Source organism: Arvicanthis niloticus, chromosome 5 (assembly GCF_011762505.2).
Source record: "Arvicanthis niloticus isolate mArvNil1 chromosome 5, mArvNil1.pat.X, whole genome shotgun sequence".
Taxonomy (NCBI): domain Eukaryota; kingdom Metazoa; phylum Chordata; class Mammalia; order Rodentia; family Muridae; genus Arvicanthis; species Arvicanthis niloticus.
Genome location: NC_047662.1, coordinates 26,128,561 through 26,153,019, shown reverse-complemented (window position 1 = coordinate 26,153,019; position 24,459 = coordinate 26,128,561). Strand labels below are relative to the sequence as shown.

General features: G+C 46.8%; 1 protein-coding gene across 3 annotated transcripts in view; it reads left to right on the top strand.

Moving 5' to 3' along the window:
- Csmd2 (CUB and Sushi multiple domains 2) overlaps positions 1-24,459 on the top strand; it is a 575,537-nt gene that overhangs the window by 399,067 nt on the left and 152,011 nt on the right. For all 3 annotated transcript variants that reach the window (XM_076934176.1, XM_034502344.2, XM_076934175.1), the window contains 3 exons: positions 6,123-6,338; positions 7,611-7,799; positions 13,540-13,709. In XM_076934176.1, coding sequence (XP_076790291.1) covers positions 6,123-6,338; positions 7,611-7,799; positions 13,540-13,709 — 575 coding nt within the window. The remainder of the gene's footprint in view (positions 1-6,122; positions 6,339-7,610; positions 7,800-13,539; positions 13,710-24,459) is intronic.

Genomic DNA, 24,459 nt, shown 5'->3' with positions numbered 1-24,459 from the left:
TGGTATAGACATGGTTAGGCCTCACTGCCTCACTTCTGACCAGTGCAGACAAGCCTGGGCTTCTCCCAGCGGTGGTCCGGGAATGGGCAATCAGTGCGGTCTCTGTACCCAGCAATTTCACTTCATTTACCTGAACACAAGTAGTAAAACTGCATCCTGTCATGTACCAGTCAGGAACATTTTTTTTTTATTACATCGAAAAATTAGGAACTAGGGTTGAAGAGATGCCTCAGTTTCTAACATGCTTGCTCAACATGCATTCAGGACCTGAGCTCAGACCACCAACGTTCATGTAAAAAGTCAGGCACAGCAACACATGTAACACCAGAGCCCTGGAAGCACAGATGCGAGGCTTCTTGGGACATGATGACCGGCAGCTAGCCAAATCAGGAAGTACCCGATTCAGTGGCTCCAATATTAAGACACCAGGATCAACCTCTGCCTTCTACACGCATGCACATGTGTGTATAGTATACTCGCGCATGCGCGCACACACAAGCACAAATTAACCAGCTAATCTGAGTGAATGAGAATTCCGGAAATGGATTAGATGACCCAAATTCAGTTCTCAGACCCACTTCAGGTGGCTGGTGACGACCTCCAACTCCAGCCTGAGGGAGGGAATCTAAATCTATATAATGGCCTCCACAGGCATTGTATACTTGTAGCATATAGACACACACACACACACATACACACACGCGCGCGCACACAAATATGCATGTGCACATGCACACACAAATAAAAATAAACCAATAAACCGTGAAATAAGCAGAGAGTACAGGTATACTGAGTGGAATGCCAGGCAGCTACAGAAGGAAATAACAGAGGAAAGAATGTCTGCCGACCATCAGAGGTATGCCAATAAGTTGAACAGCAAAGCATGGCCCCTGAAGTCCCGTGCATTTATAAAGCAGAAGCGAGGCTATTTGTACAGGACACGATCTGCAGACGTCTACTCCACATGTTTATACTAGCTGCCCTCTCCTCATTCTCATCTTTGGACTACTTTCCCCATGAGTGAGGAAGACATCTTATGTAACCACACTATTTGCATAAAGAAAAAACCTGAAAGGAAGAGTGTCGCTATACATACCATGTGTATTGAAGTATTCACCTTGGCTTTCAAGGCCAACTCTGCCCAGGGCTAGGTTGGCCCAGAGCTTCTCCATCAGAGCAAGGCAGGAATCTCCTGGAAGTCAAGGCAGCCCTGAGAGTCCCTAGAAAGACAACTCCTGTATTAAAGATATTCTGTATCTGGGCTCCTGTGATCCGAGAGATACATGTTTCTATGGCTGAGCATCTGAGATTATGTGAATGTATATATCACTATATTTCTGTGTGTATTTACCTAGAAATCATGTCAGCTCATTGGCTATTTCATACATACTTGTCTGATGATGTAGACCTGGATCTCAGTTTACAATGGTGAGGCAGACAGAAGGTAGAAACACCAAGATGTTAGACAAGTGTCCTGGAGTTCAAATGTGAGCTTGTGTTCAAGAATGATGTCCTGAAAAGAATTAGCCAGGATAAAATGTCTGTGAATCGATGAGAGGTTGTGATAAATGACCAGATCTCCTTAGAACCATGTGAAAGCTTCCCCTCACCTTTAGCGTCGAACCCCAAGTAAACCAGCCTAGGAAACCCAGGGCTGCAGCCATCTGCTGAGTCCCAGACACCCAGATCTCAGCTCAGCTTCCAGAACTTTACATCATCAAGGGAGAGAAGATGGTTCCTTGAACTTTCATTTTAACCCACCTCCATGACATATTGAGAACTCTTTGAAAGGTAGCTCTCTGGTTCCCCACACTTTCCCCTCCCCTGCTTTTGATGTGAATTTCACGTCCTTCTCCTATGCCCTGCTCCTAGACTTTGTTGGGCTAACAGATCTCCAGATTGTTTATTTGAATTGTTCCCAAACAAGAGAAAATTCAGCTGGGAAAGTTAACTTTATTCAGAGTTGTTCAGCTGCCATATGGCGGGGTTACTGGAGGCGGGGTCGGACCCAGGGCATGGGCACCTTTGGCCACCAGTCCTCAATTGGCCAATTAAGGGAATAAAGTACTGGTGACAAGCACAAAAGAGGGATTTATTCAATGTGGACACATTGAGAAGAGAAACAAAGAGGTTCAAACACACGCACACACATACACACACGGGTGGGGGGAATAATTCCACGTCCACGTTTAGAGTCCTAACATGAGATTTAAATAGGTTTGCGTAGCCAAGCAATCCTGGGCAAGTTTTGGTCCCACCCAGCACCATTATCTCAGGTTCAGTTTCCTACAAGAAGTCAAGTTCTCAGAACTCTGTGAGACCTTGTTCCTGGAGACAAGCGCCCAGCTCTGGCTACTGCCTAAACTGTAACCCTTTCCTTCTGGCCACATGAGATTCCCTCAGCATAAAATCAAAGTCCCCCAGGGTACTCTGTTTCAATCGTGCGGTGGCCAAAGAGAGGAGCACAGTATGCCTTTAGGTTACATGGGGTGTGATGGCGAAGGGAATTAGTGATGCAGGGGTCCAGAGAATGTGACTTTATGGAGACCTCAATGTTAGTTACTAGGAAAATGGGGCTCCCTCTTAGGGTTTCTTAAAATCATTAATAAAAGGTTTTAAAAACAGACTCGGAAGCTTGAAGACAATTTTATTAAATTTCAAAGAAAAAAAACCAAAAGGACAGGCAAGATGGAAATCCAGGCAGTTGCCAGGAGGAGAGGAGATGGAGAGAAAGCTGTGTCTGTTAGGCATGGCGGTCAGAAGCAGTGAGAAAGCCCAGAGTGTCAGAGAAAGTAGGCTTAGGACCACTGATCTGGGTTCATGGGGCACAGTTCATAAGCTCATGCATCCAGGACAAAGGATTGGACCAGGAACACTTGATTAGAACCAGAAACAAATTACTAAGAAGGAACAAAACACTTCCAAGAATGAAAGTAGGGGCTAAGGAAAACATCCCAGAAGCATCAGGTTACACTGTACATAGTCCTTCACCGTCTCTGCTTCCCCAAGCATGTCCCTCTCCCCACTCTGAATGTTCTGTTCCATGGATGAAGCCTCAAAGTGATGAAGGGCTTCCAGGCTTTCTCTGAAGATAGGCTCCTTTGACACATTAATCTTGGCATTTTAGTCTCTAGTAACCATTCTCCTGCCATACCAGGAATGACCTCTCCTAACCTTCCAGGTCACCTGGGGATCTGGAGCCCAGATCACCTGTTAAATCCCTGCTGGGTCCCTTCTATGTGCCAGGATGGCACCAGGAGCCTGACAGTGTGGCTCTACCAAGTTGTACCTCATCCCAAGGACTATTTGCCACCTGGGAAGGGAGTCTGCCATTGCCTTACTGCAGCTGAGGGAAAGCGCTTACTGAGTGACCCAGGCTACTCTCCTTCCATAAGCAGGCAGACATGTGACCCCTGCAATTTTTGCCCCATGCAGTAGCTTACTCCACTGTGTGCATCTGTCACACCAAATAGGATTCAAACTCCAACCAGTCCCTCTCTGTTTCTGTGACAATGTCTTTATCTTCTCGCCGTGGCCTAAAAAGCCCCAAGCAATCAGCACAGCTGGGAAACCCGAGGGTTTCAGCTGGGTTTGCTCATCCTTAGACTCCCAGCCAAATGTTTACTCCCCGGGAGAGGCTGTGTTTGCACGCTGGAAGAGCAGGGGCAAGCTGGTGTCTCAACAACTCGTTTCTGCGTGTTACTGTATCTGATCCACATGTTCCCCGCCACCACCACGCACGCTCACACCTGTTTGTCCAGGGCCACATGAACCCTCACCAGCGAATCCCTCCGATGCGCCCCATGGAGGCCCCAGACATAGTTGCTTACACCCCCCCCCCCACAGCCTACAGAGATTGCCCACGGTTGCTGCAACTCTCTCCTTCACTAACCAGATCTTTCTCAGCACAAGGCACTACATCAGCCCAGTGCTTGGTAGGGACACAGGACCCATATCCTTGCACACATTGGTACTTGGACGCACCCTGGTTACCTAGACATAGAGTGTTCACACCCCACCACCTCTGCTCATTCCATCTCTCCAACTCTCATAGAAACCCAAACATTTGGGGATCTCTAGCTCCTTCCTGCCCATGGGGATGCAAGGACATGCAAAGATTTTCAAATTCTTCAGCCTTCGGGGCTTGGATCCAACCACCATTTACCAAAAGAAGTGCTATTGGCGTCAGTGATGGCACAGAGGTATACCACAGTGTGGGATATATTCAGCATGTAGATTGTGGCCTGTACACGGTAGGTCTGTAGAGAAGTATTTCTCACAAGCTCGCAGGTGAGAGCCATATTGTAGGTTCATAGCACACACACAGAGTACCAAATAGACCCTGCTCTTGTCACACTACATGGCCCATGGATGTACTGGCTCGTGCCCGTGGGAGAACAGAATCACCTCTGCAGTCAGGTGTCCTGGGTTCAGCTCTGCTATCTATGAGGGGAACCTTGGACAAATGACTTCATCTCTTTGTGCCTCGTTTTCCCAAGGTACCTAATAGACATAGAACAGATCACACCCACATTTTAGGGTAATTGGGGGATCCGTTTCTCCAGCTTCATTTCTAGCTGATAAGGGCTGGCCTCGGGAGCAAGCAAGACAGCAAGAATAGTGACAACAGGGACTTAAAACTCAGTGAAGGAATATTACTGCCTGACCCTGACACTTTGTAGGTGCCAAGGACATACATCCTCGTGGAAAGGGACACACAGATACATTCCCACTGCTGCCCAAGGGTGCTCGCATCCCCTGTCTTTCCACTCTCCGGTCTCTTTGCTGCCTCTGCCCCTCCTCTGTCTCATGTTATTTCTTCAGGAAATATACCCCATCTCTAACACTGCAAACTCTCCTGGACCTGCTAGTCCAAGCTCATGCCTTTCAATGCCACCTTCTGTTGGTGGCTCGGATCCGTCTCTGAAGTCCCACCTGAGTCCTGAACTCCTGAATCTTCTTTCAGCTGCTCACTGGAGGCTCAGATGCCACCACCAGAGCCTCTGTTTTGCTCTCTGCTGTAGCTGTTTACTTCCCAGCCATCCCCTTTGCCCCTTTGCAGTGTATCTGCCATTGCTGCCCACCCAACTGCCTAGGATTCCTTATCCATCCATGCTCGCTCCTGCTCCTGATGCCAAGCCACACTCCTGGTCCAGTGCAAGCAGCCATCCTTAAAACTGACTTCCCTGCCTTCCCTCCTCCAACTCCATCCTCTCCTGAGAACCATCTTGCTATAACCAAAGTCTGACCTTGGCTGGGAGGGGCCAGCCATCCCGTTGACTCCATTGAAGAGCCAGATCTGTCCCCAGTTTCAGGCAGATCAGTCCCCAGTTTCTCCTGAAGACACCTAGCTACCCTGCTGCTCATGAAGCCCTGAACACCAAACCTGCTCTATCCCCGAAGACAGGCTGCTCCCTTGACAGGGACAGTCTTCCTTGTCTTAGCCTACTGAACGACTATGCGACCTTCCGAGATTTGTCTCATAAGCCTCTCTTCCGCTACATATTTTAATCAATCAGTTATATGTGCCTGCTTATGTGGGTGCATGAATGAACACGTACACACGTGTGCGGAAGCCAGAGGACAGTTGAGTTGCTCCCAGAGCCATCCACCTTGCTTTTTTGAGACAGGATCTGTCGCTGAGCTGGGGTTCACAGACTGGGCTGAGCTGGCAGGTCAGCCAGCGAGTCTTGGCCATCACTGACTCTGCCTCCCCAGATATGGGATCAACAAGAACAGCCAACCACAGTCTGCTTGCATGCATAGGTTCTGAAGAACAAACTCAGGTTCTCACAGCAAGCATTTTACCAACTGAGCTCTCATCCGCGTCCCCCACCCCCCAGTTCCCTACTGTAGACTGCTGTCTAGGCACCCATGGCCCGCTGGTCTCCAGGCCAGCATCCATCCCTCTGACTGTAGGCCTTTGTTAAACACATTGGCCTTCTCCTCCTCATCGCCCTGGATCTCACCCATGGTGCAGACTCCACACAGTGAATGGCTGTGAAGCAATATGGTAGATTATCTGCAGATGTCCCTCGCTGGCGCTGACCACCGGAACAAGGAGCTCGTCTCCAGCCATCTGCCCGCCCCAGCCTGCGCCTCTGCTCTTTCTCTCTCTGCAGGCGTGTTCTTTACCTTCCATACCTTCCACCTGGAGAGCGGCCATGACTACCTCCTCATCACTGAGAATGGCAGCTTCTCCCAGCCCCTGAGGCAACTGACCGGCTCGAGGCTGCCAGCGCCCATCAGTGCCGGGCTCTATGGCAACTTCACGGCTGAAGTCCGCTTCATCTCTGACTTCTCTATGTCCTATGAGGGATTCAACATCACCTTCTCAGGTAATGAGTGACCGTCCCTGGGGAGAAGAGACCGGGGAGCCATATTCTCTCTCTCTCTCTCTCTCTCTCTCTCTCTCTCTCTCTCTCTCTCTCTCCCTTGTTCCTTCCTTCCCTCTCTCCCTTCCTCCCTCTCTCTCCCTCCCTCTCTCTGATGTAGTTCTTCAATGATCTTAATGCTGCAGATGGAGATACTTAGCTTAGACACAAGGATGGACTTCTCAGGAACAGTCTTGGCATGGGTCAGGAGGTTCATTCTCTGACTCAGGGTACACTTTGAACATGGCCCACCCAGATGTCTAAACTAGAGGAATTCACAAGAATCCCTTCCTGCTCTCCCTGCTTCACGAGTTCCCTGTGACTCACTCCTGTTTTGCAACCCCAACAATTACAGAAAGAACGAGATGAGAGTTAGCGTATCTGTGTTTCAGTTTCATTCAGCATCTGCATCAATGCTAACCTCACAGTGATTTTTTTTAGCTCTGCACTTGGGAGTCCTGAAAAAAAAGCTCTTTCTTGGCATTCGAGGCCTTTACTCTCATTACCAGCTGTCCCGTCCACCCTCATCTCGAGATACCCAAAGTCTCCAGCATCAGCGGGACAGAAGTACTGATGGACTCCTCCTTAGCTCAGCTTAGCCTCCTGCTGCCTTCTTTACAGAAGTCCATAGGCCACCAGCCTGGGCAGGCCTGGCCATAGAGCCCTCCTCCCTATTGTACAGAGCACTGAGCATCGAGAGATAGTCACATCCACATTGTCACTAAAGACATCATGCATGTCCTTGACCCATCATTGCCACCCACCTTCCCACTGTGCTTATCATTGGTCACAAAGCCAGCCTTGCCCAGAGGAAACTTTGAGAGAGGCATCTGGAGTCAAGACCCTAGTGCAGGTTGTTCGAAGCAGAGTCACAGACCCTGACACCCTGAACATGGCTGATTATGCGACACTGGTTAGTTCCTGGGGAGATTCCAGAGCACCTGCCAGCCCCAGGTTTCAGGTTCAAGTGGAACCACAAGGTCAGGGCAGAGGGAGGACTCTCAAAAGTCCTCCATGGAGCACTCCTCCCAGATTTGGAGCCCCTCTCACCCTCCCATAATGAGACCTCCCAACACGTCTCTCAGCCTGAGCCCTCAGGATGGCTCTTCTTTAACCACACACTTGTTGGGGGCTAGCATGCTATAGTCTCAGGTTTTATCTCTGGTCCTTTTCCCTGGTGCTGGGACTGTCCTCAACTGTCTCTGGCCATAACACTCCCACTGTCTTCCTCTGCAGAATATGACCTGGAGCCCTGCGAAGAGCCCGAGGTTCCAGCCTATAGCATCCGAAAGGGCTTGCAGTTTGGTGTGGGTGACATCCTGACCTTTTCCTGCTTCCCCGGGTACCGTCTGGAGGGCACGGCCCGCATCACGTGCCTGGGGGGCAGACGGCGCCTGTGGAGCTCGCCTCTGCCAAGGTGTGTTGGTAGGTGGTCACGTGCTTTCCTTCTGCTTCCCTTATTGGGCGGGCCAAACTTAGAGTGAGGCAGAGGGATGCACCCAAACGGGAGGCTCATGGGCCTGGGTTGAGGATCGATACAGTCACACTTAACTGCAGGGGGATCTTGGACTCATAGCCTAACTTCCTCTGTAAGATGCAGAGGAATCTGCTCTACCGCCTGACCTGGCCGTTGCCAAGCAGTTCTGTAGGCTCTCAGATGCAGCTGACCTCAGTATGCTCACCTCCAGCCATTAGTACAGACCTTGGCTTTCAGATGCCTCTTGCAAAGGAATAATGTGGGGGCCTAGTGGAGGATATAGATATATCCTTTACTCAAAAGGGGTCCAAGTTGAGCTGTGTAGAGGTATCTGCTCTAGGAAGACCTTCCACCCAGGGAGGAGGAGGGGCAGGAGCTGGGATCAGTTATGATGTACCTAGTAGACCCCAGTCCAGCTTCTAGCTCCTGGAGATGCAAAAAGTGAACACCACAGAGAGAGACTCCCCACCCCACACCACCACGCTCAGTAGAGAACCCACCAGGAACACATACATGTATACTGTGCAAGCAGTGCTGAGGCGCTCGATGGAAAAGTCAGCAGAGAAAGTGCGGGTGGGAGGCCACTGCTCTGTGATGACGGACAGGAAGGACTCCTCTAGTGAAGGGTGGTTTAGCAGAGATGGGGAGGAGCTGGACATGAGGAGGTAGAGTGGAGCAGACCTCAGCCATGAGGTTGCTTGGTGTTTGAGGAACAGCGGGAAGTCAGCCCTGCAGTCAGTTAGCTGGGTGCAGATGGCAGAGGAGCTAGGGATAGAGGAAGACAGGGAGTGGATGAGGCGTTGGCACCAGACTGGCCTACATTGTTGCTAGAGTCCAAAAGAACGATGGTCAGTGCTCTGGGCCCAGAGGAGCGGAAAGTAGGGTGACAGCCTAGGAGATAGGGACAATTGCTACTGTGGATGGAGGTTCTGTTCGCCAAGTGACCTCAGTGCTGGACCCAATAGAACACAGGATGAGTTAGTGAAGTGCTCACCATGCTCTCAGGTAGCCATGGAGTTCTTAGAATACATAAGGAACCGATCAGAGTAGCATGCATCCATTGAAATGGAGCCCAGCATGGCAGAAGCCCATGGCATGCTAGGGCTGTGGCCCAGCAGTAGAGAGCTTGCCTGCAGGAGGTTCCCTAGTTCAGTCATGAAGTGGAGAGGAAGAGAGAGACAGCGACAGGCAGAGGCAGGGGCAGGGGCAGAGGGGCAGAGGGGCAGAGAGGGGCAGAGGGGCAGAAGGGCAGAGGGCCAGAGGGCCAGAGGGCCAGAGGGGCAGAGGCAGAGGGGCAGAGGGGCAGAGGCAGAGGGGCAGAGGGGCAGAGGGGCAGAGGCAGAAGGGCAGAGGCAGAGGCAGAGGGGCAGAGGCAGAGGGGCAGAGGCAGAGGGGCAGAGGGTCAGAGAGAGAGGGGCAGAGAGGGGCAAAGAGGGGCAGAAAGAGAGGGGCAGAGAGGCAGAGTCAGAGAGGCAGAGGGAGAGGCAGAGAGGCAGAGAGGCAGAGGCAGAGAGGCAGAGGCAGAGGCAGAGAGGCAGAGGCAGAGAGGCAGAGAGGCAGAGGCAGAGAGGCAGAGAGGCAGAGGCAGAGGCAGAGACAGAGACAGAAGATGGAGAAGGAAGAAGAGAGGGAGGGAGAAGACAGAAGACAGGGAAGGGAGGGGAGAGGCAAGGAGAAGAAAGAAGGGGGTGGAGCCAGTCAAATGTTGTCTTGCAAGCGTGAAGACTGGAGTTCAATCCCCAGCACCCACATAAGAAAGCCAAGTACGGTGACACACACTTGTAATGCCAGCCCTGAGAAGGCAGATTCAAGTGGATTCCATTCCTGGCCGCTCAGCTTAGTACTTTGTCAAGCTCAAGGTTTATTGGGCCCTGTCTCAAAAACAAACCAAGGTGAACAATAGAGCTGACACTGACCTCTGACTCCCATGCATAGACATGCGAAAGTGCACAAATTCAAACACAGGAAAGGAGGAAAAGTCGAAAGTAAGCACACCTTGAGGTCAGCCCTGCCTTGGACAATGCCATGGGGCCCAGGGTTCTGCAGAGGACAAGGGCTCAGGCTGTGAAGCTGGGCCCTACATCCCTACATCACAGGTGCACAACTCAAGGTCAGGCCTCTGCTCTGCCAACTACCAAACCATTAGCACCACCAGACCCTTCTGCTCGGCTTCCTCATTGATAAAATGGAGCTAACCACATCTGATGTTCTGGATGAGGTGATGTCATTCCTGTAAGCCACAGGGAGCCACATAACTGTCATTTTGCCCATAAGATCTTTATCATTTTATTTATGGACTAACGGCATGTCATTAGTTTGTCAATAGTCTTTTGCAAATTCAGGAGGGGGCTCATTCAGAAGACAAAGCTGCGAGAGAACCCACCCTGGGGAAGATCCGGTTCAGACCTGACCACCAGCAGCTGCCCTAGCATCTGGAAAACCCCCTCCCCCCCCATGAGGACCTTGGAGAGAATTTGCCTCCAGGGGGGAGGGCTTTGCAGATGCTCAGCCCTCTAAAGCGCCTGCCTCTCCAGTCTCATTACACCGACTCATTCTTTAACTCATTATTCCAATTACTGTTTGTTCACGACACCACACAATATTTTCATTATTGCATTTGTCTTCTGTTTCACATGGTATTAATAACACGCGCGGTGGTTATAATCACCTCTAATTACAACCAGCCCTGCAGCAGAGACTCCTGCCAGAGTTATGGCAGGCCTGCCCACCCATGGGGGTGCTTCTACTTGCCACCTTCACTGTAAGGTGTCACGTAGATGATTTAGCTTACTCTATGCCACCAGGAATGTTCCCAGCCACAGAGTGTACAAACAGCCCTGAGCCCTAAAGCATGGTGTAACAGGGTGATCTAGCCCCTGACCTCAGGGCCCCCTGCATTTGATGTGGAAGAGACAGCCTTGACCCTTAGAGGGGACCCCAATCTGCAACAAGAGACGTGGTCCTGTCCTTGAAATCCCCAAAGTGATGAAGAAGACCTAACCCTCTGCCTCAGGAGCCTCAGACTGATGAATAAAATACAGCCCCTGCCCTTACCGAGACCTCGTCTGATAGGAGAGACAGGAGTCACAGATGTCTGAATCAGCAGAGCGCTTTCTTGGGCATGTGCCTGTTTGCTTCTCTGCAACACTGGTTTGTTTCCATTGATGCCCATGTTTGGCTTCCCGTGGCATCTGTTCATCTCCCCTGCCTCTTTGGAAACTCTCCCAGAAGCAAGTGTCACATTCTTTCCTCCTCTTGTCCCTTCTCTTGTACCTAGAACCGAGGCTCTGGCAGGGAGTCAGGACTTTGTCATTGGGCAGGGACTGGCCACCTATGAGACGAGCAGTCCTGTGTCCCATCTTACATGTGTGCTGAGTGTATAGGAGAGATGGGAGGGCCTTGCTAGGCCAGAGATGGACAGAAAGCTGGAATGCAAGAAGCCGGGGCTGGGAAGGCAGTCTAAAGTTCTGCCAGAGGCCACATTTGAGGAAGCTGTCTGTCTGTCATGAGCTGGGCAAGGAGCAAGGGCTTGAAAACAATCAGAGCATCATGAGCCTGAATAACTAGGACTTCCCCATAAGAACCCTGACAGTCCCAGAGCGGAAGGGATGCCCAGTGGAGGCAGATATGCTGGGATCAAGAGGAAGAACTTCGCTGAGTGAAGTTCTACCACGTGGACCATGCCCTCTGTGCTCCCCTGTTTCAGACATCGAACCTTACACATTCATTCTCTAGTCTCAGGAGGATACTCTTACATTCCAGATAGCACCCAGGGAGCTGCTATAACTTCTGTGCCTCTAAAGTCTGTCCACCCCACAGCGCCTCGTGCCCCTGCCTAGATGGGAGGGGGGGGGAGTGTGAAGTCCAGAGGCGGTGGGCGCCGCTTCAGATTGGCTGAGTCATTGTGCTAAACTGTACAGCTTTCAGCAGCCGTCCCCGCCCCCCACAAGCCTCATCTGAGGGCACCCAGGAATTATGCAGTCTAGGAACATGCTTTCGGAGACTGTCAGCAGCTGCTACACCAACATGTCCACCCACCTTGTCCCTTCAGTTTTATATCCCAATTTGGCACATTTATCCAATATTTGTTCATTGTGCTCACTGGCTGTTTCAAGCACTCGAGGGACCATGTCTCCTTTGAGATAAACAAACAAGCAAGGTCCTATGCAAAATCTTGGGAAACTAAATCAGAGAATAGAATAGAGGCCCGGGAACAGGGGCCATTGATAATTAGAAGCCTTAGTGGTCCTTAGTGGGGTGACTATGTCCACCTTCAAAGAATTAAGAGTAGCTTTGAGGACAAGCATATGACAAAGTCTGTGGAGACTCGGTTCTGAAGGTCTCTATGTGCCCTGTGGGTGTCATCTAGCACACTCCCAGCTTAGGATAACTAGAGCTGGCTAGTGGCCTCTTAGTGGACTTGAAGGTCCTTCCAGCCAAGAGTAAGGGCGCAGAGAAACAGCGGGCGAAAGTGGACGTGCCACCAACCGCCGCAGAGACATACTCCAAACCTTCCATCTGTCCAGACAAGTAATGAGCCTGCCATCTGGACTCCTGTTTCCACCCTTCTGGAACCTGACTATTTTTAGCCCTGTGCCTCTTCTGGGATCAGAATATGGCCACATTCCTCCATTCATCCGTTTATTCAACAAATATTTATTTTACAGATGTGGGCCTTGGAAATGTACAGCTTCTTCAAGCATGGTCCTGGTCCCCACATTGCACAGAGTTTGGATAGTGCAAATGACAAGCAAGCAGGAAACAATATGGCAGGTGCCTTGACACGGAGTTACAGAGGGAGCCTCGCAATCAGTAATTCTAGAGAGCCCACTGAAGGGTGGGCCCCCAGCTCTGCCCTGCCACCAAGCCTGAGTTAGCCAGGCACTGCCCACATGTAGAAGAGGTGAAACTGTGACAGTCCTGCAAGGAAACATAAGACAGGGGAAAAGATGGAAATACTAAAAATGCAAGGAGAATGTGATTCCCACTATAAACACAGGCCTGAGAATAGTGGGAAAGACTGTTTCTGCAGGAAAGGAAACAGGGTTTCCAGAGGCAAGATGGTTCTCTTGATTGATGAAAGATGCAGAGGTTTGATAGGCCTGTGCAGAAACTTTCTCAGAGCCTCGGGCCCCCTAACACAAGCCCAAGAAGGTGCCATTCCCAGCCCTTCCTCTTGCTGGATTAACATTAGGTGCAAGCAGCTAAGTACATGTTCTTATGTCTAAACTAGGGAAGAAGGGTTGCGCTTGCCTCAAAGGTCTGGCATTTGTGAATCTTTGCCTGTAAGGGTTAGTGATTATTATTCAATCTCATTACCTCCTAGTTCCTGTCTTTGAATTCTAAAAGTTCTCCTCTTTCCAGGTTTGGCTGTCTCCTTCTCTAGCATCCTTCTGTTGCTATGATACCAACATACATAAGGGACCAGTGCTTTATAAAGTAACACAGTGAAAGAAGAGGGCATCCAGTGATGTGTTTTCTATTTCTCCAGAGAAGGGACAAGCAAAGAATGAAAGATGGAGAAAGAAGCAGAGCTGTAGGCAGGCTAGTGCTGGTAAAAGTTTGGTAGGCTTTCCTGGAGAGTGTAGGCAGGCAGACAGCCTCAGTGTCCCCGTGAGGTTATGCAGAGCTGTGAGTGGCTTTCTGTGTGAGTGGGTTAATCTGTGGATATTATAATTGTCGTTCCAGCGGAGTGTGGGAACTCGGTCACAGGCACTCAGGGCACTTTGCTGTCCCCCAACTTTCCTGTGAACTACAATAACAATCACGAATGTATCTACTCCATCCAGACCCAGCCGGGGAAGGGGATTCAGCTTAAAGCCAAGGCATTTGAACTGGCTGAAGGAGACCTCCTCAAGGTAATGGCAATTGATTTCCTACAGTGTGTAGGTAGCCATGTGCAAAGGGTGATTACTTCCCCACCTGTCCCTGTGTGGATGGCCCAAATTCCCCCACTTCCCCCTGCGTCCTGATGGGTATTTTCACCTGGGAGGAAGTGAAGACCAAAAGGGAAGGGTGTGTGATGTTAGCACCTGCTTAAGAACTGTCTGCCCTCACAGATGTATGAATGGACTGATCAAATGATAGGGAGGTGTCTCAGTCAGTAAAGTGCCTGCTGTATAAGCATAAGGAGTCTGGATCCACACGATGTGAAAGCCCACCATTGTGGGGCTGTCTGGCCAGCCAGCTTAGCCAATCAGTAAGCTCCAGGTTCAGTGAAAGACCCTGCTTCTAAACAGTAAGTGGAAAAGTTACAGTGGAAGATACCTGCCACCCTACTCCACGCACTCAATACACAAGCACATACCTACATGCACAGACACAGAAAACATGTACTTACACATACACTATGCCACACACATACATGCACACACATAAAAGTGTATTTACAAATGCACTATACATATTCACACACTTAAAAAAATAGTGATGAATTCAGTTGAAGCAGTCAATGGATCAGATTTTTGTGGACCATGACCTTAAATCTAAACAATTAAGAGCTCACAGAACATATGTGTGTTTATGGTATGTATACATACATATACATACATGATGTGTATATAGATGTTGCATATGTAGTGTATCATAAGAACACATATGTATATGTTGTATACAGTGTATGAATACATATATGTATATATTGTGTGGTGTATATGTAAGTACACATGTATACATGTTATGTGTAGTGTCTATGTACTGTTTGTATAGATGTTATGTGCCGGAGTACATATTTTGTGTATAGTGTATGTGTGAACACATGTTTGTATATTATATGTGTACATATTTGGAGTGTGTAGTATATATTTGTGTGTATGTATGTGCATAGTACATGTGTATAAATGTTTGGGGTGGATAGTGTATATGTGTGAGTACATAATGTGTGTGTGTGTGTGTGCACACACTTTCTTATGTACTTATCCACATGTCTGTGAATTTGTGTCTGGCCTGGTACATCTGTTTCACTTGCATCTGTACCACACATCAGCATGCTTTATGCACATGTGCTTACATATGCTTTGAGCATGCAGTAGCATCACTGTGACAATGGCCTCTGAAGTTAGTGAGCTCATTAGGGAAAGAAATGGCAAAGCTCAGATGACAGAGGGAGTTATTAAGAGCCTGAGAGACATCTGTCTTGGATTTCTTTGTGTGTGCTTAAGTGGCCGTCACTGATAATGTGTGGGGTATTCACGTGTGGGTAATAAACAGTTGAACTTGAAGAATGTACTAAAGAACTGCAATAATAAAATGGATTATATGGAAAGCATCACCCAGATTTAGTCAGTTTTATCCTAAGCCAAGGAACTTTACTAGCTTATCCTAATACGATTTCATTCTCAGCAGCCGGAGAAATAGCGACATGAGGAACATTCAGAACAGCCAAAGGCCATTACTCTGGGAAGTAGAAAGAGGAGCCATTAAATGACTGTCAATGACTGTCATGTTTATGGACAGTTGATACACTGACCCATTCCTGTTCTCTCTCTCTCTCTCTCTCTCTCTCTCTCTCTCTCTCTCTCTCTCTCTCTCCCTTGCTCCCCCTCTCTGTCACACACACACACACACACACACACACACTTTCTCCCCCTCTCTCTCACACACACACACACACACTTACTCATTTGCTGTGTTGTGTAGGTGGGAGTGTTTCTCGTGCTTACCCCACTCCTCATGAGATAACTGAAGCACATATAAAATAACATAGTGGACACTGAGGCATGCTGGTGGCTTTTGATTCTCAATACACAACACACACACCTTAAATTACTGAAGCCTCTAGAGCAGTGATTCTCTACCTGGGGATCACATATCAGATATCCTACATATCAGATAATTTACATTGCAATTTCTAGCAAATGTATAGTTATAATGTAGCAACAGAAATAATTTTATGGTTGGGGTCAGCACAACATAAGGAACTGTATTAAAGTGTCAAAGCATTGGGATGGTTGAGAAACACTGCTCTAGAGCAAGCTTCTAGAAATGGGAAGGCAAAGAGATTAGGATGACATTGTTTGTCCCTTTCCTGTCCTAGCTAGCTCTTCTTCCCACTCCCAGGACTCATTAACCTCTTAGAAAGAACTTAGGACATCAATATATAACAAATCTGTTTTAGAGCTCAAAGAAACTGCCAGTCATAGCTTTCCAAGTGGGACTCAGAGCTGCCCTGCAATCGCAGTCAGCAGGAGCACCATACTAGTCATCTGGTCGACCTCATCATGGCTATGCAAGGAGCCCAGAGCATGAGAGTTGCCCTTAAGAACCTCTGCCCCTTGCCCTGGTACAATTGTGTCACCTTCCACACTGCTCATATGTTCCTCACCTATGCCTCCAACGTCAACTGGTCAACTGGTGCAGCCCTGAACAGACATGGGAATCTGTCACCTTCTCCACACTTTGTGTCTCTCAAGATAGTACCAATGTATTTTGTGCACTTGACTGATATCCCAAACCTGAGGGGTTGTATTTCTGACCTGGTATGTTCTGCATATGTAACTTCTGACCTGGTCATTACCCTAAAAGCTAAAATATCCCTGAAGTTTGATTAGACTATCACCCATTCTGAAAATCAGGCAAGGGTACCTTTCATATACAACTTAAAAGAATTTTTTAACAGATTAAAAATATAGGCTTATCTGGTTCTAATTTCTACAGACTGGAAGCTCAGGAGCACAGTACTGCATCTGAAGAGTGTTTCTTTGCTTCACAGTAACATGGCATAGGGCATCCCCTGGTGATTTGCAGCTTGTGTATTGAGTGTCATAGATTTCAAGGGAGGGCTGGAGAGATGGCACAGTGGTTACCCCACTGTGCTCCCATACAAGCATGAGGACCTGAATTTGACCCTAGTACTCATGCAGAAAACCAGGCATGGGGACGCAGGCTTGCCAAACCAGCACAGGTGAAGTGGAGGCAAGAGGATCCTGAGGCTCTCTGGCCAGCCATCTTAGACTGATGTGAGCCATCAGTGAGCTCCATAGCCCAAAGAGAAGTATCAGAAAGCAAGATGCATGGCTCCTAAGGAATGATACCCAAGGTTGACCTCTGGCCTATACACACATGCACACTCACATGCACAAACACACCCACCTACCCACACACACCCCACACACACATTAAAAAAAACTAAAGGACCATCTATGCACAGAGGAGGGTAAAGCCATTGTTAGGGACACGATCTCAGTTTTCCTCAGTCTTCAGCATGAGTACTAAGTTTGAGAGACAGCAGAGTCCCAATTCTATCCTTGTATGACATCTTACCTTTCTTTGGCTTCTGTTGACACTCCAGGGAAAGATGATCAAGAGTCTTCAGGCTCAGTAGAGAAGGGGATACTAACATCCCCAACAAGCCCCCACTGGAAATACTTCTGTGTGCTGGGGCATCGTTGACTCAGCTCCTGTGTTCCCCCTTAAAATTTAAGGGAGGGGTTATATTCTCCCATTTCCATTCTCCCTCTGCAATGATATGCCAACAAGGAAATTAACCAAATATGTGTGAATATTCAGCAGATGAGAAGGGGACCTGTCTGAGGGATCAGAGCTAATTGCCCCTCAGTTTGCCACAAAGAACAGAAACATACTTTAAAAGCTCCTAATTGGTATTCTTCACAGGAGTTGAGAGAATATTGTATTTATGGCGCAAAAATAGGCAATAATGAAAACAGAGCTTTCTCAGATGAGGAAAGATTGCATGGAGATGAAAAACATGATCATCCAATTAAAACACCGAACAGAGACAATGAAAGAGGGTGGTAACATGAAAAAATGAAATCAGCTCATTATAGGACGCTCTCGAGGACAGCTCCACGTCTCAGACGTAAATGAAGAAGAGGATTCTTTTATATTAATGAAATGTTCAATCAATCCACAATAAAATTTGATGTGCCAAATAACATAACAACTAGAAATTATATACATACATATATACATACATATGTATTACAATATACATGTATATATATGTATATATACATATATACATGTATATACATATATGTATGTATATATATGTGTGTGTGTGTGTGTGTGTGTGTGTGTGTGTGTGTGTTACAGTCACTGCAGGAGTTTCTGTGAAAAAATTTAATAAACCTCTGTGAGTCTCTGATATATCACCCACTTTAAAGATAAACAAGGGCTTAGTGACTTGAATATGATGACAGAATAAACGCAAAGAGAGACAGATTCCTGTGTGTCTATTTGCTTGCTTGTTTTGGAGCATCTCCAGGTGTGTCCCCCAAACCCTACATTCTCTTGCCTCAGCCTCCCATGTGTTGGGATGGTAGGTGACATACACCCAGTCCGAAAAAGATTGTTTCTAAAGAAGAGCAAGAATAGGGCATGGTGGTTCAAGTTTCTGGGAACTGAGCAGGAAGAATGTCATGAGTTCAAGGACAGCCTCAGCTAGTCAGTGAGCTCCAGGCCAACATGAGCTACCTGATTGAGATCCCATCTCAATCAACAACCAATCAATCCAATTAATCAATAAAATAAGGAAATTACCAGGAAAAAAAATAACAGTAGCATTGTCAGCAAAATCAATTCTTCTTTTTAAAAGTGATTAATAAAACAAATCTAGCAGGACTGGTCACAAAAGGAAGTGATGAGGCAGCAGGTATAAATATAGATGTGGTCTGGATTATGGTAAAAAGGAAATAGGAACAGCTGTGAGCCAAGAAATGAGAAAGCAATGGGAACTGGTCTTTGGTAGATTAGCAAATGCTAGTGAGTGGGCCTGAGGAGATGGCTCAGCAGCCAGGAGTCCCTGCTGATCTTCCAAAGGACCCAAGCTGAACTCCAAGCACACATGACTTACAGCCATAACTGCTTATACCTTCAGCTCCAAGAGATCCAGCACCCCCCTTCTGGCCTCTGCTGGCACTGCACTCACATGCACATACCCACACTAAGATACACATGACAGCCTAATTAGAATATTTTTTAAAACACTAATATTGGAAAATTAGAACTGCTGGGTGATGGTGGTAGTGTACACCTTTGATCCCAGCACTTGGGAGGCAGAGGCAGGCATATCTCTGTGAGTTCGAGGCCAGCCGGGTCTACAGAGTGAGTCCAAATCAACCAGGGCTGCAGAGAGAAACACTGTCTCAAAAATAAATACTAATACTAAGGAGGAGGAAGAGAGGAAGAGGAGGAAGAGGAGGAGGAAGAATAAGAAGAAGAGGAAGAGGAGGAGGAGGAGGAAGAAGAAGAGAACACAAACGAACCCAAATAAACCAGAAACTATTAACAAATTGAAACCCCCTTATACCATCTCCCCGACGCTCCAGGCCAGGTCTAGTTTCTAATCCCTACAGTAATCAAACTTCTTCAGAAGAAAAGAAAAATAAAGATGGGCCTCCCACTATAAATGGGACAAGTGAAAGCGTAAGTGCTAAAGGGAGGATGGGTGGTCCACAGAGGCCGGAGGAGGGGCTGGGAGGAGGCAGGGGATGGTCACATGGTGCAGAGCCCTACTTGGGGAGAGGACTAGAGCTTTGCTTTAGAGATCTGTCACACAAAGTGATGGGTAGAATCCCACGTAAGAGATTGCGTATTTCGCAATCTCATGATAAGGAATAATCAGCAGGTCTGGAGATATTGCTCATTCAGCAAAGAGCCTGCCACACAAGCAAGCATGAGGACCTGAGGCCAGATCCCCAGAGCCCACTCGAAAGCCAGGCTCTATCACACTGGTGCCTGTCTGCAGTGCAGTTGCTGGAACGGGGAGTCCCTGGCACCTGCTAGCCACCCCGCCTAGCCAAGTTGGTGAAGTCTCGGTCTGATAGGAAGAAAAGAAACAGAAAGTAAAGAAAATATAAGGTAGTGCTGGGTGTGGTGGCACACACCTTCAATTCAGGAGGTGAGTTCAAGACCAACCTGGTCTACATAGTTACATAGTAAGACTTATGTCTCAGAAAAAAAAAAAAAAAGACAGGAGAAGAATAGAGAAGGCTTAAAAAGATGAGAGAGAGAGAGAGAGAGAGTCAGACAGACAGACAGACAGAGAAAGACAGAAAGACAGAGACAGTCAGTCAGTCAGACAGACAGACACAGAAATAGAGCAGTAGTTGAGGTGATGGATATGTTGATTAGCTTCATTTAATATTTTACCTTTTATTTATGAATCATAGCATCGCTCCATATTCCACATGGATATTGCTTGTCAATTTGTAGTGTAAAAGCTAAAAATTAAAGAATAAAAACAGAAGCATGGCCCTATTAGGCCAATCTTATTTATGATCATTGATCTGAAAACCCCTAGACAAAATCAGATTGAATCCAGCCAGCATGTCAATGCAAAGATAGCAAAGCAGGCAGGATGCCAGATCGTGAAGCTGTGTTAACCCAATAGAAAACACTGTGATATTATTGTTTACATTCCCTGCATGAGACTGCCATTGTCTAGGTCTGAACTCTGCAAACACTGAGACTTTCTTGTGCTTCCATCTAATATCCTAGGAGTAGGTTAGAAAAAAAAGAAAGGAGGGAGTGAGGGAGGAAGGAGAGAGGGAGGATCCTGTTAATATCCCAAAACATCCTTAGATGAAAGCCAGTCCCCAGTCAGGACTCTTAAAATAGTCTAAAAACACAAACTGGGACTTGAACCTTCTCAGTATGACAGTGGAGAGGCCTTCCTCAATACCACAATAAGCATTAGGTTTAATGGGCAGTTTTCCTGCAGGTTTCCAGGCAGCCGAGAGACAAGACCAGTGGCCCTGATACTGCCAACCATTCTCAGCCCTGCGCTGCTGATCCAAGCCATTACAGTTAGACCCAGACACAACAAAGGAAGCTATAAAAATTAGAAAGAAGAGTAGAAAATTGACTCGTTTATTTAGAAGACACAAATGATTCAACTAATAAGCTCTCAGAACCAATATGACCATTTCAGCCAAGCAGCTGGTGTTTCTGTAACCAATTAAAACATGTAATCAGGAAAATAAAATTCTCATTTGTTATTGAGGCAAGAACTGGAAACCATCGAGAGATTTGTCCTGCAACATGTGGATAATCTTTACAAGAAAATTACAAAACTTGATTTAAAAAGAAAAAGATAGAGCTGTAATAAATTGGGAAATGCCATGAACAGGGGGTATGAACTGGAAGTCACAGGAGGGAGGTAGAATTGTTGATGAACATACCATCGGCCCTGCACAGTCTGGGTGGTGAACCAGGAAATTTAAACCAAAATGTGATGTTGTTCCGTATCCACCAAACTGGAAAAGAGCCTAGTGCTCAAGAACACTGAGTGTCGGCATGGATATAAAGCCAGGGAAACCACTGGACAAAGCTAGTGTGAAGTTGGGCAGCCTCCCTCTTTGGAGAACAGTCTGATGAGATCTGGCCTGATGGAAGGCAGAGACTGCCCTGAAGCCAGCTTCCTTGTTCTGGAGGAACTGAAGCCCACATTTCCAAGCAGACATATGTCCACAGAAATGCTGTCACATGTGTGTTATCCTGTGTGGGAAGTTCTGCATGTAGGGAGGTGAGCCAGATGCACATAGAGTGTCTTGGGTTTTTCAGGAAGATGTTCCCATCTCTCCTATACTGGCCCATCAAATGGTAGCCTGATATATATATATATATATATATGAAATATATACATATATGTATGTATATGTGTGTATACATATACACATACATGTACACATACACACATTTGAAAGATCTACTTGTTGAATCTACTAGCCTATTAGAATACATACACATATTTATAAAGATCTACTGCCCAATACTAGAGGAAAAATATAAAGCCACCCATAAATAAGTAAAAAATCATTCTACGATGCATTGACAACTTTGTGAGATGGAGCCATGTGTTAGAAGATTTAATGTTAATGCTTCTTTTTCTCAAATCAGCCCATTTCATATAACACAGTCCAAATGAATGACACAGGGCTTTTCTTTGAAGGGGGCGTTGTTTTCTTTTTTAATTTGGAAAAAAAAAAACCTTCAGTGTACCTAGGAGAGTAAATACGAGAGAATGCCTTTCTAAAGGAGACAGTTGAGAATTTCATAGCGATGATTTTTAATTGGTGATGGGTGGGATATTTTGCAAACAGGGTTTTGAAGCCTGGAATGGCGGGAAACACCTTTAATCCAAACACCTAGAGGATAATGGATTTCTGAGCTTAAGATCAGCCTGCTATACATAACAAGTTCTAGGCTAACCAAAACTACATTATGAGACTGTCTTAGAAACAAAAACAAGTAAACACTCCCCTACCCAGGGGTCTGTTGAATAACTAATGAACGAGGGAGAAAGGTAAAGTGTTGCATGGTATGCAAAATAAATTCTGAATGGAATGAGGATGAAAATACTGCAGGAAAAGACTGGCTGTCTTATTGGTGGTGTTTGTAAGAGTCTCTTACCTGCTTCAGGGAGTACTCTGAAATCTGCTAAGTAAGTAATCATGCTGTAGATGGTGTTAATTTTGTGCTGGAAATCCCTACAGCTATTTAAAGCTGCTGTGGAAAACTATTTAAAGACTTGAAAATGATGTGCACTGTATTAAGAGGAGTAGCTGATTGCCATGTGCATTTATAGTTTGATCTCGTTTGTGTGCACGGACATATTCATACATGTGCTCGTGTGCCTTTATAGTTTGATCTCGTTTGTGTGCACGGACGTATTCATACATGTGCTCATGTATATGAGAACCAAAGGCCAATGTTTCAATCCATTCATCTCCCTTTAATCATGGAACTTACCAGTTTAGACTGGTTAGCCAGGGAGACCGGGGTTCCTGCCAGCCTCCCTAGAGCTGGGGGTAGAGGCACATGCCACCACCACCACATTACTAAATTGATGTGGGCAGAGCACAGGAATGACAGACTAAAGCAACTGAAGAGGAAGGTCACAAAGGAATCTGAGTGTATGGACGAATGCAGTTACATGTGCAGGAGAGGTGGGTTTCCAACTGGAGGTGAGAGGATTCTTGACAAGCAAGGTTTTGAAGTCTGGCATGGTAGCTTACGTCTGAATCCCAGCTCTCAGACTTAAAGCCTGGTGCGTATACAAATACACACACACACACACACACACACACACACACATACACACACACTCCATAAAACACACAAGCCTGGGATGATCTCCACAGGAACAAGACAGGTTCAAAAACTGTTTTCTTTCCTTTCTGCGTTTCTGTTTTATACATTTTTCTGCAATGAATATTTTATCATAATGATACAAATAACCTTTTGGTCCTTAATGGGTTAGAACAAATTGAACAAATTGTGCTTTGAGATTTAGAAGGAAAAAATCCCACACCCATTATACTTACTAACTAACAATAATTTCTTAATACCACCATACATCCAGGGAATATTGAGATCTCCAAATTATCTCGTAAATGTCATCGTATATTTTTGGATTTACAGTTTATTTGAGCCAGGCTTCACATAAAATTTGCATGCTGGATTTGCTGACGGCTGTTTGTTAACCTGTAGCTTTTCCTGTCTCTCTTCCCCTTTCTCCTCTAGCTTGGTTGAGGGATGCATCCGCCTGTTCTGTAGCCTTTTCTGCATCCTGATTCTAATTTCCACCTGCCCAGAGTGTGATTTTAACTGAGCTTCTAGCCTCAGTTTTCCTTGTTAGGTGGAAATTGGATACAAAGACTCAATTTGACCAGGTTTGATATTTCCAGGTACAACAACCCTACATTCAAGTGTTCTGTTCCCCATTAAGAAGCACTGGGTATCTGGCTTCTTAACCAGACATCAGCATTGATTCCAACAGATGTCTTCATGAAATAAAAACCCATGTTTTTATGGCACTGAAGATAGCTCAGAGGGTAAAGGGTTTGTCATGCAAGCATGAAGATCTGAGTTTGAATCCTTTGAACCTGTATAAAAGCTGGATGTGGTAGTGTATATCTGTAATCCAGCAAAATGGGAGGTGGAGACAGGAAAATTCTGGAAGCTCCTAGTGTATTTAGTTTCATGTATTAATAGCCTGGGCAAACAAGAAATCTTGCCTCTAATATGGTAAGAAGGTGAGATGAATACCAAGACTTGTCTCTGGCCTCTAACCCACATTGTGAAGCACGGGTGCACACGTGTGCACACACACACATTCATACACACACACATACCCATTTACTTTTTAAATGATGTTTTTATAACAATTTGAACATAGCAGTGGTCTCAGCTGTTTGAAGTGGTGCCGTCTCAGAATGTAAGCCCGGGATTCTTGAAGAACAGTCAGGAAAGAGATTGGGTTCTAAGAGCCTCCACGAAGTTCTGCACTGTACAACTTAGCTGTTGTTAGCGGGAAGGATGGCTTGGCTTCTGAGATGGAAGGACGGAAATATTGCTCCAATTTGCTGGCAGCTGGCACCACATTGTGTGCCGTGCACAAACATTCATCTCCCACCCATAGATCCCATCTTTGATATTTACCAAAGCGCCAGGGGTCTCTCGCTCAATCACAACTTCTGTTGTTATTTGTACAACTATCTAGAAAAGAGCAGCCACCTCGAGACCTGGGGAGCCAGTTCATTATTCTGATGATTGCTGCCTTTGCTGGTACTCAGAAGTTCAGGGGACAGATGGGAATGAGGGAAGCCAGATGCCAGCACTATTCCCCTATTGGCAAACCCAGCA